The sequence below is a fragment of the Fundulus heteroclitus genome, chromosome 8 (assembly GCF_011125445.2).
Source record: "Fundulus heteroclitus isolate FHET01 chromosome 8, MU-UCD_Fhet_4.1, whole genome shotgun sequence".
Classification (NCBI taxonomy): domain Eukaryota; kingdom Metazoa; phylum Chordata; class Actinopteri; order Cyprinodontiformes; family Fundulidae; genus Fundulus; species Fundulus heteroclitus.
In genome coordinates this window covers 6,653,869-6,666,919 of record NC_046368.1, presented here as the reverse complement: position 1 = coordinate 6,666,919, position 13,051 = coordinate 6,653,869, and the positions used below count along the sequence as shown (strand labels likewise).

The window sequence follows — 13,051 nt, the reverse complement described above, 5'->3', positions numbered from 1 at the left end:
CCCCATTGGCTGCATATTAATCAACGGCCTTCTCTGATTGGCTGATCAGCCAGTCATGAAGACTCCTCCCCAGGAAGCCAAATCTGCCCTTTATTTGGGGAGGTGGAGAAAAAACAGAGAACCCAGCCAGAAACCTGCAGGTTTTAGAAAGAATGGCCGATCTACCAGCAGAAAGCTTCTACTCTGAGTAGTTCTACGTCACGCTGTCATACTCAGCGTTTTTGGTTTAAGAAAACGGTGACGCTTGAAAATATATTAATCCAGAAATAAGACATTTAAATGGTAAATGGTTAAATGGCTTTAACGAGTCCGACGACCGTAAAGCTCTTTACACTACAGTCATTAACACCCTGACGGTGGTGAGCTATGCTAACAGCCACAGCTGCCCTGGGGAAGACTGACAGAGGCGAGGCTGCCATACATCATGCCACCGGACCCTCTAACCACCAGCAGGCTATGTGAGTGAAGTATCTTCCCCAAGAACACAACTGAGAGCGGGGGATGGAACCAGCAACCCACCAATTGCAGGATGAACTTCCTAACACCTGCGCCATTGTCGCCCCATTTAATTGTGGTCTGATCAGAGATTTCCGTGGAGTATTTTTCCAACACTTCCTTGTGCGGATCTCAGCTAAAAAGTCATAAGAACTCAGCGTTTGACCAACAACCCTGCTACTGAGCGCGGTTGTTTTACACAGTGATTTGTCATAATTTAACTCAGGATAAAGGCTTCTGAGCGTTCTGAAATCGAAAAGCCAGGGTATGCAGGAATTTACAGGTGCTTGGATTCAGGCGCTTACAGATTCACTTCTATAAAGAAAACCCCTATTATTGTCTGTCACTCTATACATTTTGAATGAAATAATACTGTATATTCTTCAGTGATAGCATCAAGGTGCTGGTCGTTTGTACCTTTAATACTTTATCAGCTGGTTTTGCTGTTCTTGTTAAATCTCTCTTTGCAGGTGTAGAAGCAGACTCTGGGGATGTTATGTTGCTCTCTCCGTCTCTATTCTCTTCTTCCTTCCCGTTTCTGTGTCCATTGAACACGAAATAGTCCCAGCATAAATTCTAATAAACTTTCTTGCATATATAAATCAAGCGGAGCACTATGGTGAAAGCTGTAAGGCTCCACTTGTGAAAGTAAAATCTGTTGGGCTCTTTTTGGCATCAAGACAACAATTCTTATTGCTACATTACCAGACAGGACACTTATTAAAAAAAAAATAAAATAAAATTTTTTTTTTTACCTCAAACTACTCCACTAACCCAGCTTTCTGAAATGGGGGACCAGGAATAATCACCTTCTCAATGTTTTTGTTCACATTAGCTTTGTTGAATTAATCCAATTTCTGGGTGAAGTTCCTGCAAAGATTTTATGTTTTTTTCCACCTCAGTAACAACTCATTAAGTTCAGAAGAGCTTTTCTTTCACTTGCAACCAGGTTGTGAACCAAGAGGGACTTCCAAACATCTAGAAAGGACAAGAAGCACCCGCCTTTTTCAGAGTGGCGGACAGAGCTGGTAGAAATGCAGGTGGACGGACCCCCAGAGCAGAAACAGCTTAGTATTAGAGACAAACAGCACATCTGACCAAACTAAGGCATTATATCCCATGTTTTCCCGCTGAGGGATTAAAGTTGGTTATGAACTTCGGTTTATTTCCTTTTACTCTCAAACTTTCCTCTCACAGATTAACCTGAGGTATTAAAACACAGAATTAGGCCTTAAAGCCCCTTGCTTTAAAATCCTGAGACGGCTAAACCTTTGATTAATTAGCTTTTTAATCTTCTTAGACGGTTTAACTTTCAATTTCTCATTTATGAAATGTCCCTTTCAGGAGTAGTGAAAGTAGTTTGTAGAGTTAAATCATTGTAATTTTTTGTTTTAACAGGCATCACTGGGGAAAACATCACATAGTCAGTTTCTGATGCTTTTATTTCAACAAGTGTGGTAAAATTAGGGTTTATTCTAAATAAATCTTAAGAACTTAAATCTGCTTTAATTTATGATCAGATCCAGGAAGGAGAAAAGTCATCCTTCACACAGATATATACATTTATTCAGAGTAATGTAGCACATATACCCAATATTATACTAAACTTTATACAACTCCATCTTTAAGACGCGTTTGTCAGCATGTAACATTTATTCAACCACAAATGTGAACATTAAGAAAAATTGCTTCTCTTAAATCTGATCCAGTTTAGATTTTAATTGCATTTAATCCTCCATGCACCCATTTTCTCTTTATCTGAAGGATTAGTTTCACCATATTAAAAAAAATAAATAAAAAAAAACACTAGCAATTTAACAGTAAAATTACAAGTTAGAAGTTGCTGCTTCTTACATGATTGTTATAAAGAGTGGCCATTTTTATTATTTATACCGGTTATTTCAAATTTCATGTCAATTTTTTGATTGTAGCTCCGAGACGTTCTGTAAACGTAAAGTGTGTCATTTAAATTGAAGAAAGCCTAAAGAGTCGTTTTTGCTACACAGCAGGTTTGCTCTGAAATGTAAAGAATAAACTGGCATAAAGTTTAGCATTTGGCTTCTCTACTGGGATTAAATCCTCAGATCCACTTTCTTACCGTCAAACACATGAAGATGTTTTATAACTCAAGACATGTTTCTACACCAGTTAAAATACCTGCTGTAAAAAACACTTTAGTCAAAGCAAATTGATTAGATTGAAGAATATTTTCTCAGAGGATTAAATCAGCATCATGACGCTTCTCCTCCACACGTGACAGATTTCATCATCAAGTCTCTCTCCGCCTTAATCCAAGTTTCTGTTTGACATTTGGTCTCCAAGCAGTCAGATAAGTGGAGATTAATCCGAGTCTCTGCTTGCTCTACAGAAACAAAAAACGACTCGCCTGTGGTCTCGATCCGCTATCCCAGCGTTTGATAAGAGGCGGTACCGCCTCCACTCCTGCCGGGTCGGGGGGGGGGGGGGGGGGGTGAGCTTTCCTGCAGGAGATTAAAAGGCCCACAGCGCTTCATGGCAGCACAGACTTTGCTCAATTAAACCATTGTTTGCTTTCTAAAATTAACAGTTTTCATGACCAAATTCCACATGGTTCCAGATTTTAATTAGCCAATTTTTCAGAGTAGGTCATAGTTTAAACAGACAAGGAACTAATAAGTCAGCATCAGCCGATGTGAAGTTATTCACAACAGGGTCATCAGTGAAACTGGGCCGATATTTCCATCTTTTTACCGTTTGTGTGTTTATGGAGGGGGTGTGTCCATAAGGTATTTGGTCATGTGACTGAAGGCGCACAGGATTGTGGGTGTTTAACTGAAGCAAAGAAAGGTTCCCTCTTCCATGGTGTGAAGAGGGAACAAAATTATAGTCTGTAGCCACAACAGCAATATTTATACAAGATATCGGCCCAGATTTTCAGATCGCTGCAGCCCTAGACGGGCCTGTTCCATGATGGGAAATAAAGTTTAAAACAACCCCGTCCCACTAGAGACCCTGCAACCTTCCAGCCTTTTATTTTATTTTATATTAGTCAACATCTTGGCCTGTGCTATTAGCAAGTGAATATTCCAAATAATTTTACACAGACTGAACACAGGCCCCACAGCCCAGATGGGTCCCTGAGATGCATAAAATTATATTTTTTTGGATAGACACTCTTAGGTTTGCCATCACAAAATCCCAGTTACCTTAGATTAATTTTAGGTTTTCAGGAAACTACATATTGAACCAGCAGCTGCTGCAGGGATGATATAGAAGTCTATATGAGGCCCATGTGTCGCTCTGCTGCAACACAAAATAGTCTGGATGGACCACAGCAGACATTCAACTTTCTTTAGGAAAAGATTATCTGACAAAAACTGCAATAAAATTCAAATATTTCAAAAATGAACACAAAAGTTTGACTTAAACACAAAAAAAGAAGGATTTAAATCAAGCCTACAGGGTTAAATAGCGAAACCCATTTCCCCGAGTTAGGTGTCCTGAATAAAGCTTCTAAAAATAACCTTTCAATATAAATGTTAATTTTCTTCAATACTAGTTTAAGAAAATAAAAACCTGTAACCACAAGCTGCATTTCTGGCAAGTTAAGATTTATAGAGTTAAGATTTTAGTTTAGACATCGTCACCTACCGGGGTAGCAAGACTTCAGCAATAGCTCTGTTGCAACTTCTGCAGACAGTTTTAAAAAAACTGATTCAGGTAAGAATATCAAACTCATAAAACCCTAATTTTGGTTATTGATAGAAATTTGCATGTAAAAAAAACAAAACAAAAAAACCTGGTTGCAGAAATAAGTTTTTTTTTTTTTTTAAGTTTAGGAATGTGAGCAAACCTGGTAGGAAGTGAACCACCGACTCTTCAGGCTTTAGCCCTCATTGCATTTCCTTTCACTCCTAAATTAACCTCTAAAAATATAACATGACCAAATAACCTGAATAAATAAGACGCCATTGTTTTGAACAACACTGATTTAGTTTTAATTGAAAATTACTTTGCGAATGAGATCCTTCACAGATATACAGAGCTTCATTTTCCATAGTGTTCTCCTTCACTGTACAAGGCTATAAAAAAGTTCACAGCAACAGCACACAAAGATACAAAATAGTCGTTTTTACCAAATTCATTTGCTTTTTTTTTGTCCTCCTCCGCTCTTAAATACATGTGAACTCTGGCGAGGTACCAAGTCATGGCAAAAAAAGATGGATTCAAGTCAGTGTATACAATCTTATTTACAGCGAGAACATTAAACAAAGTGCATTAAGAGAGTCCTGATTTACAGTCACGTCTCTGAGGGAGGAAACATATTTACACAGTTTACAAATGCTGTAACTATGGCAATCTCAATAATAATAATAATAATAATAATAATAATAATAATAATAATAATGTGCAAGAAGGGAGTGATTAACAGAGGAAACCCCAATATTAGCCTTCAAAATATGAGCAGAAATATTAACATCCAAACCCGTTAAGAGTCAAAAATTAAATACCCGCCCTTTAAATAGTCTCTAAACGTGTTCCCCGTTAAGACCTGAGAACGTTGATCCCGGTTTAAATTCATATCCAGGAAACGGTTTGATAAAAGACGTCCAGTCTGAAGACAGAAAGCCACACGAGAAGCCAGAGACGAGGTCAGACTCCAGTAAAGAAATAACAAAACAAACAAAAACAAAACCGCTTTGGAGTGGACATGGAAAACTCGTGGAAGTATTCACAATAAATAACATTTCCTCTTCACCACAGATCAGGACTTAATGCACTTCTGAAGGCATGTGGTTGAAACTGTAAGGAGGCGCCGCGTGACGAAGCGGGTTCCCGCGAGGAGAACAAACAAAGTCCTGAACACAATCAGGATAAATCATCTTCTGTGCTCACTATTGAAATCTGGGAACAGAGAAGAAAGGGGGGGGGGGGGGGGGGGGGGGGGGGACATTTAAATCCATTTGACACTTTGTCAGTGGAAACAGCAGCACTTTCAGGTGTAGTCCACGTTGGGATATTTTTTCATTTTTTGCACATTTTAAACAAACATTTTATGAAAACTGTACATTTGTATTTTGTGGTAAACATTTACTGTCAAGAGCCCAGTGGGTTGGGAAAAAAATAAATTAAAAACTCATTGTTGACAGACGATGGAGCAAAGTCCAAAAAAATAAATAAAATAAAAAAATCTCACTATATGCAGATGACGTTCCCCTTTATGTACATAATTAGATACCAGGGACTTTTTTGGTATGAAATTACCAGATTATTTTAAGAGTATTTAAACCGCAATCAAGCAAAGCAGCTAATGCTTCTATAAGTCTAGCTTTTTAAAATTTCAAAATAAAATCTCACTGAGAATTGAGGCAGCAAGGAACAATTTTCTCCTACAGGAGATGATTATCTAGGAGAAATCTTCCATTGTCTGTTCAGAAGTTTATTATAAAATTTCCCCCAAAAAAGAACAGTTTTTTTTTTTCACTGGCGTCATCTTTTCCAGAATTATAGAATATGATTCGATATTATAAAAATAAAAGCAGCTATGCTACAGTCATTAAATCAGATTGATTACTACAACCAGTGGGTTGGGAAAAAAATAAATTAAAACCCCACCATTGTTGACTCAGACGATGGAGCAAAGTCCAAATTAAAAAATAAATAAATATCTCACTATATGCAGATGACGTTCCCCTTTATGTACATAATTCGATACCAGTGACTTACTTTGGTATGAAATTACCAGATTATTTTAAGAGTATTTAAACCGCAATCAAGCAAAGCAGCTAATGCTTCTTTAAGTCTAGCTTTTTAAAATTTCAAAGTAAAACCTCACTGAGAATTGAGGCAGTAAGTAACAATTTTCTCCTACAGGAGATGATTATCTAGGAGAAATCTTTCATTGTCTATTCAGAAGTTTAACCCCTCAAAATAAAAAAAAAAATAAAAAAAAAAATAAAAAAGTTTCTTCTTTCACTGGCGTCTTTTCCAGAATTTTAGAATATGATTCGATATTATAAAAACGCTGCAAATATTTTTCTGCAGCTATGCTACAGTCATTAAATCAGATGGAATATTAGGACCATACGATTTAAATTAGATCTTAAACATTAAGCTTTAGCTCAGTATTGTGGTCATTTGTAGAAGTTAAATAAGTTCAAGGGGAGCGGTTTGGTTTGTGTCTGTTGCAGATGAGGGTTGTGGAGGTTTTTGTCCTAGTAGCTCAGCGTTAATCTGTTTAATCTGAGAGACGTGCTCCAGTCAGCAAACAATGCAGTAAGGATTAAAAAAAGGTGAGGGACGTAGGAGAGGTCGCCGTCAGAGTTTCATAACCAACAAACAACATTACTTAATGAGAGTCGACTCACTGCTGGGTAGGTGTGGCCCACGTTGGCGCCGTGCCGGGTAATATCGATGTTGAGGTCTTCTTCTGTGGTTTTCAAGTAGACGGGGTTGTCGAAGTTCATGCTCTTCTGGTTCTTCAGCTGCCAGTTCCTCCACATCAGGTAGGCGCCTGCTCCGGCCATGGCCAGCAGCACTGCAGTGGACGGGGAAGCGGTCCGGTAAGGAGTCCGGTTTTAGCTTTAGATGTGTGATTTAAGAGAGGAGAGGAAACTCACAGACTGGTAGGATGGCCCAGGCAGCAGCAGAGCCTCTGGCCGTGGAGTCCACCTGGATAGACGTGCTCACGTTTGCTTCTGAAAGAGACAACGTGGAAGAAATAGTCAAACAAAAACCCTTCCAGAAACTGTAAATGTTATCATGCAGAGAAAAGTTCATTAGACCACGTTCTGATATTTAACAAAACGGCTAAAGTATCACCACAAGAAGCTGGTAAAACCTCTCCCGCTTTAATGAAAGCAACCAGTGACGTGTAAAAACGCTTCACACGTTCTCCATTTAATCTGCTTAAACAGAAGCCGATTTTCTGCAGGATGGGATCCAGAAAAATCAGCCAGGGAACAGATAAAGGGGCCAGATCAGGAACGTGAGAATTAATTGAGCTCATTTCCATCTGTCAAGATCCTTTTCTAACTTTTTTTAAAAAAGATGGATGGGTTAAGTTTTGGTAAATCTGCCAATTTAGACGACACGGTAATACCCAAATATTTAATCCTCCCTGATCGCAGTTGTAAATCTAAGGGGTTCTGTAAAGAGCAGTTAATTGGCATTACTGTAGATTTAGACCAATTTATAGAGCACTGCAAAAAGGGAACTCAAGTAAGTAATATTTTCTTGAAATTTTTGTATTTTTCCTTGATTTGAGCAACAAGATTATTTGCCAATGGAATAAGATTTTTGCACTTACATTAAGAACAATTCATCTCCATTATCTTATTTCAAGTGCAGGATATCTAAGTACCTTATTTTAGGGGTGAAAATACTCAACCCATTGGCCAATAATCTTATTTAGCTGCTCAAATGGAGGAAAGATATACTAATTTCAATAAAATTTTACTTGCTTTTAGTTCCCTTTTTGCAGCGAGTAATCTTAGACTTTTGAGAAAGATTCTCGTAATCTATGAAAGGTGTTTGAGTGCTGGAGCTAGAGTAATACATCATCTGCATAAAGACTAATTTTATGCTCAATTTTCATGCACTGTTATACCTATAAGGCTAAAAAAGAAATGCAGAAAAAGATATTTCTGTATTTCCAGACTATCAACGGCTACAAACCCAACAAAGACATCTGCTAAAACAACCAGTACAACTACGAGGATCAGAGAATCATCCAAGCTTGGTAAACTAAGATCGTTGAAGCGTTAAATCAATCTGAATTTTACTACAGAGTCGATGATCCCAGGGATGCCACGTTGTGCAAGATTCAGGTCCACTTAAACATTTTTAGTCATTACAATGCTACAAACTGCACTTTTAGAGCTGAAGAGATGCTTTAAATCTGATCCATTCAGCTCTAGAGTTTATTAAACGTTTCCTACTGATGGTGTTCTTAAAAACTCGGAGGCCTGCATGTTCTGCATTAATCAGACTAATCTGCTTCACAGCTGGGAGGCGCGACTGAAACGGCTGAAAGAGGCAACAAGACTCGAACAAAAGATGAAGAACAAAAGATGAAGAACGCCACATTTAGCTCCCAGCGTTCGCTGCCAAATAAGCTCCTGGTGACGCTCCGACATAAAAACACCAGACGGCCTTAAAAAAAAAAAAAAAAAAGAGAATTTATATAAAAACGGTCCCCATTCTGAATTAAGAGGCTTGAGTTGGCATTTCTGCTTACAAACATCTGAATCAAATGGGCTTTTCCCATTTTAGCAGAAATATTCAGCAAGAACAAATACTCTCATCTTTAAGATTAGAGAAACTTTGACATTTAATGGTTGCAGCACTCTGGGTTAAACATTGGGGAGGAGGAAATTATCAGGATTGGCTTTTGTTTTGTTTTTTTGCAGTTTTTTTAGCTGCCAATGTTTAACCCCAGAGTCAGTTCATGGCAAATGTTTGGCTCCATTTCAACTAATCGGAAGCTTCTCCTGTAAAATATTTGCTGTAAATTTATATAGGAGCAAATATCGAAGCTGCATAAAAGGAAATAAATTAAAGGATCACTTCTGCTGTTTTCTAATAAATTCTGGTTTAAAAGGTTTTGCCCTGAGCCATAACCTAAACGTCTAAAAGGTGTTTGCATGCCGCCTCTGAATAAAACGTTGAATTCAAGGCCTCGCTTAGTTAACACCAAGGTGGATGTTAAAATTAAACAATTACTCAAATAAACTTGGAGATGCAATATAAAGAGCCATTTGTCATTTTGAGTAATTGTTTAATATTAAGTGGATAAAACTTAGAAATGTAGCATTTGTCCCAGATGGACCGGCACACTTCTGCTCCCTTTCTTTATGAAAGAAAAACATTTTAGTTTAACACTTTACGCAGACGAAGGCGCTGGTAGTTTTATCAGTGTAATAAAGTCAGAGCCAATTGCAAATTATGGAACAAAAAGGACTCCTACTAGCAGCTTTCTCCACGGTAAACAACAAAAATGGAGCCAATAAAGACTCATTTCATTTTGTTGTGTTTCTTGCGACAAAGATGCTGATTTCAGAGTTTCTGCAGTCCTTGAAGTGCAGTAATAAATCAAAATGTGCAAAGGTGTCTCCTTGCATTCGTTTGAGGCCGAACCAAAATGCTACAGAGAATAATAACAGCATCATTCACATCCGGGACGCGAGCGCAGAAGTTATTGGAAGATCTCAGGGAAATAATGGTGGGCAAAACAAAATGACTCCAATCCCAGTTTTTAGGGGATTTTCAAACTACCAAAAAAAAAAACAGTTCAGTGCCATTTTCACATGATGATCAGTACTTTTCTGCATTTCCTCTTTTCTACCACTAGATGTTGCTCCAGAGCTTTCCAGCTGGTTCAAAGGCAGATTTCTTTATTTTTTTTATGAATCAGGGCATTATGGCTGTTGAGTAGTTAGAGCAGCAGAGAAAGGTCAAGCTTGCTGAATAAATATTAAATGGAAATGCGCCGCCTTTAGAAAAAAGTAAATTCAATTTGAAGTCCTCATGTTCCTGATTAAAATCCCAGCAAGGATAAAAGTGACTTAGAGCACTAGGAGGGTCAGGAAATGGTGAAAAAGGGCGTTTTCCAAGAGTTTCCAGGCTCAAAGACCCAATTATATAAACCAAACACCTGACAGACGGTTATGCTTTATTTATCCACCAGAAATGGTGGATAAATAAATGAATTTTCAGAAAAATTAAATTTTTACAGCCAATGTTATTTTCTAAAAGCAACAAACAGGAGCAATCATGTCGATCTGAACAACCTCAGACTGGTGACGATCCATTTTGATCAGATTTCATTTAGATTTTTCAGACGGCAGCAGAAGAAAGTTAAAAGCTGAAAAGAGGGATTTTATGGAGGACTTAGAAAACTGCTGAATTAGAAGGTTAATATACAAAAACCCTTAAAGTAGTGAAAAGCTGGATGTTATTTGATTTCTGGAGAAAGCCCAGCATGCTTTGAAACGAGGCGAGCGGAGGGTAGAGGACAGAACACGGCTTTACCTTTGGGTGGCTCTATTAGAGCTTTCCTAACATCCTCTGAGGAAGCGTCTGTCACAAGAAGAAGCACAACAAGCTTTAAGCATCGCAGGTCGCCCCATTTTTAAAGCTACAAACTATACAAACAGCGTTTCCTTGAATGTAGACCAGATCCCAGGAGAATAAACCTGCTGATCTGACGGATAAAAGCAGGATTCGGATTTTAGAAGCGTCAGAAGCCAGTTTGTATGCAGGAGAAATGCAGCTTTTCATGTTCCGGCTATAAAAAGAAAAGTGTAATATTTAGCAAACATGAAAAAAAAAAAAAAAAAACAACCAGCTCTGTGCCAACCGAGCTACACCGCAGTTTAAAAAAAAAAAAGCAACGTTGGAATCCATTAGTCACTATGCAGAGCTGGACAATCGCAGCTGGTTTCTGCACTGAAACATGTAGGAATGAAGCTTCTGGGACGTCCTCTTCCAAAATCATTGGTAGTGCAGTTGTTGCCGTTTTAGTTTGTACTCTTGTCCGACAAGCCGTCTCCAGGCAAATGTGACGTCATTTAAAGAAACGTCCCATTGGTACAGATCCTGGACTTTCCTTTTCAGCGTCAGGACAAGCGAGCTTTCTAAGGAGGAGCTCTGCATTTCTCGTCTCTTCTAAAGTCCCTGTGATCATTTAGACCAGGGGTGTCAAACTCATTTTGGTTGAGGGGCCGTATTCAGATTAATCTGATCTCAAGAGGGCCACACGAGTAAACTCATTGCAAGATTAAATAGAACTAATAAAAGTGGACTTGTTGGTTTTTATATTAAATGAATTTCACTTTTACACAATATATCATGAATAACCTCAGCGTTTTTAAGAAAAGTATGTGCAATTTCAACAATACTTTTACTCAGTTAAACATTTACTTGTGCATTATGCATAAGAACTGATCACAGTGATTATACAATGTTGAAAAACATTTATTCACATTTTTTGGAACTTAAAAACACTGTCCTGCATGACAAAATACATCAAACAGATAAAAATTAAGAAATTATTTAAATTTTTCCACACCTGAAGCTTAATCTGCTAATTAAGACACAGCGCCCCTCGTGGACAATATAGGAACTGCATATTTTCAATTAAACGAAGTACATGTTTTTTTTTTTCAATAATTCTATCATTCTCTTCCTTTTATCTCCTCTCACCTTTTCTTGTTCTTCCTTTCCTCTCCTACTTTCCCATTGTAGTGTCCATATCATTTGAGATATTCCCCACATGAATCATAATAAAACTATTCACATTCATAAATCAAGCAGAGCACTATGGCAAAAGCAGTACTGCTCCACTTGTGAAAGTCAAATCTGATGAGCTCTTTTTGGCATTAAGACAATTCTTATTGCCACATTGCCAGACAGGAGACTGGGAGAAGAAAAAAAAAAAGAAAATGTTTTTTTTAATAATGATAATCATTTAGCCACTGGACCGGACTAAATTGTTCGGCGGGCCGTATGTTTGACACCCCTGATTTAGAGTCAGGCAGGTCGCTCTGTACAGAAGGGGAAATTAAAAGGCTTTCTTCATGAACCAAACTGCCTACAGCGTAGCTCTGGACCGTTTATCTGAGGAGCCTGGAGCTGAAATACTGGATGTTTTAGTTTGGGATTTCAAGTGGGTTTCTCCCTGTAAACACTTTCAAACAGAGGAAAAAAACCTCCACTTATCTCTAAAGACAACCCTTAAGAAAAATAAAACATGGCTGAGTTTAGCTCTGAATTGAGGAGCGCTTCTGTTCACTTTGTCTCGCTAACAAGATTAGAGTCAGAGCTGCAGACTCACAAAGCTCTACAGTTCCCGTTTGGTCCAGCTGGAGAAAGGGCTGCAGAGTCAGGAGGCGTTCAGGCAAAAAGCAACGAGGCCCAATTAGTCTGTAGTCAGACGAGCATTCAACAAGAGACAGCCGCTCCTTATTTCCACTTTAACCCAACTGATGGAGAAATTACAACCAACAGCCACGCAAACAGGGTAAATAAGAGCAGAGAGACACCCAAACCCTCACAAGAACACAAATTATTCAAATCCAGGTTTCTGCACAGTCCTCGATGTAAAACTTCCAGGATTCTTCCCAAACATCTCAGTCAACTTATTTTATTTTAGGACCAATTTAAATGACTGACTAAATGCTGACTGCTGTATAAATATCTGGCATAAATTTAAACATGGAGGGGGAAAAAAAAAAGGCTGGAAGGACAGAAAATTGAGCTTAGAGAACAAAAACGTCTAAAAACGGCACAACCCTCCAACGAGCTGCAGGTAAAATGTTATTTTATTCAGTTTCTCTTCCTTTTTAATCACACTAAACTTTATGTAATATAAACACGTTTTAATGCTTTAATTTTTTTAAATTATGTAAATACGAGGCAAGCTCTAAATATTCTAGTTCAGAAGTCAGTACAGGTAGCGCTTCGTATGACAGTACCGATGAAGAAAGGGGCATGAAAGGATGAAAAAGGAAAGGAGACAGACTGTTTCCTTGCTTCCTTCCCGTATTGTAATTAAGGGCATAAAAAAATAAAAATA

General features: G+C 38.1%; 1 protein-coding gene across 2 annotated transcripts in view; it reads right to left on the bottom strand.

Moving 5' to 3' along the window:
• Window positions 1-4,445: 4,445 nt before the first annotated feature.
• vldlr (very low density lipoprotein receptor) overlaps window positions 4,446-13,051 on the bottom strand; it is a 45,471-nt gene continuing 36,865 nt past the window's right edge. The window contains exons 17-20 of one of the 2 annotated variants that reach the window (XM_036140013.1): window positions 10,507-10,554; window positions 7,095-7,172; window positions 6,843-7,012; window positions 4,446-5,379 (exon numbers count right to left, since the gene is read on the bottom strand). In XM_036140013.1, coding sequence (XP_035995906.1) covers window positions 5,344-5,379; window positions 6,843-7,012; window positions 7,095-7,172; window positions 10,507-10,554 — 332 coding nt within the window. In that variant the 3' untranslated portion in view covers window positions 4,446-5,343. The remainder of the gene's footprint in view (window positions 5,380-6,842; window positions 7,013-7,094; window positions 7,173-10,506; window positions 10,555-13,051) is intronic. The other variant, XM_012877521.3, reaches the window with a different exon arrangement.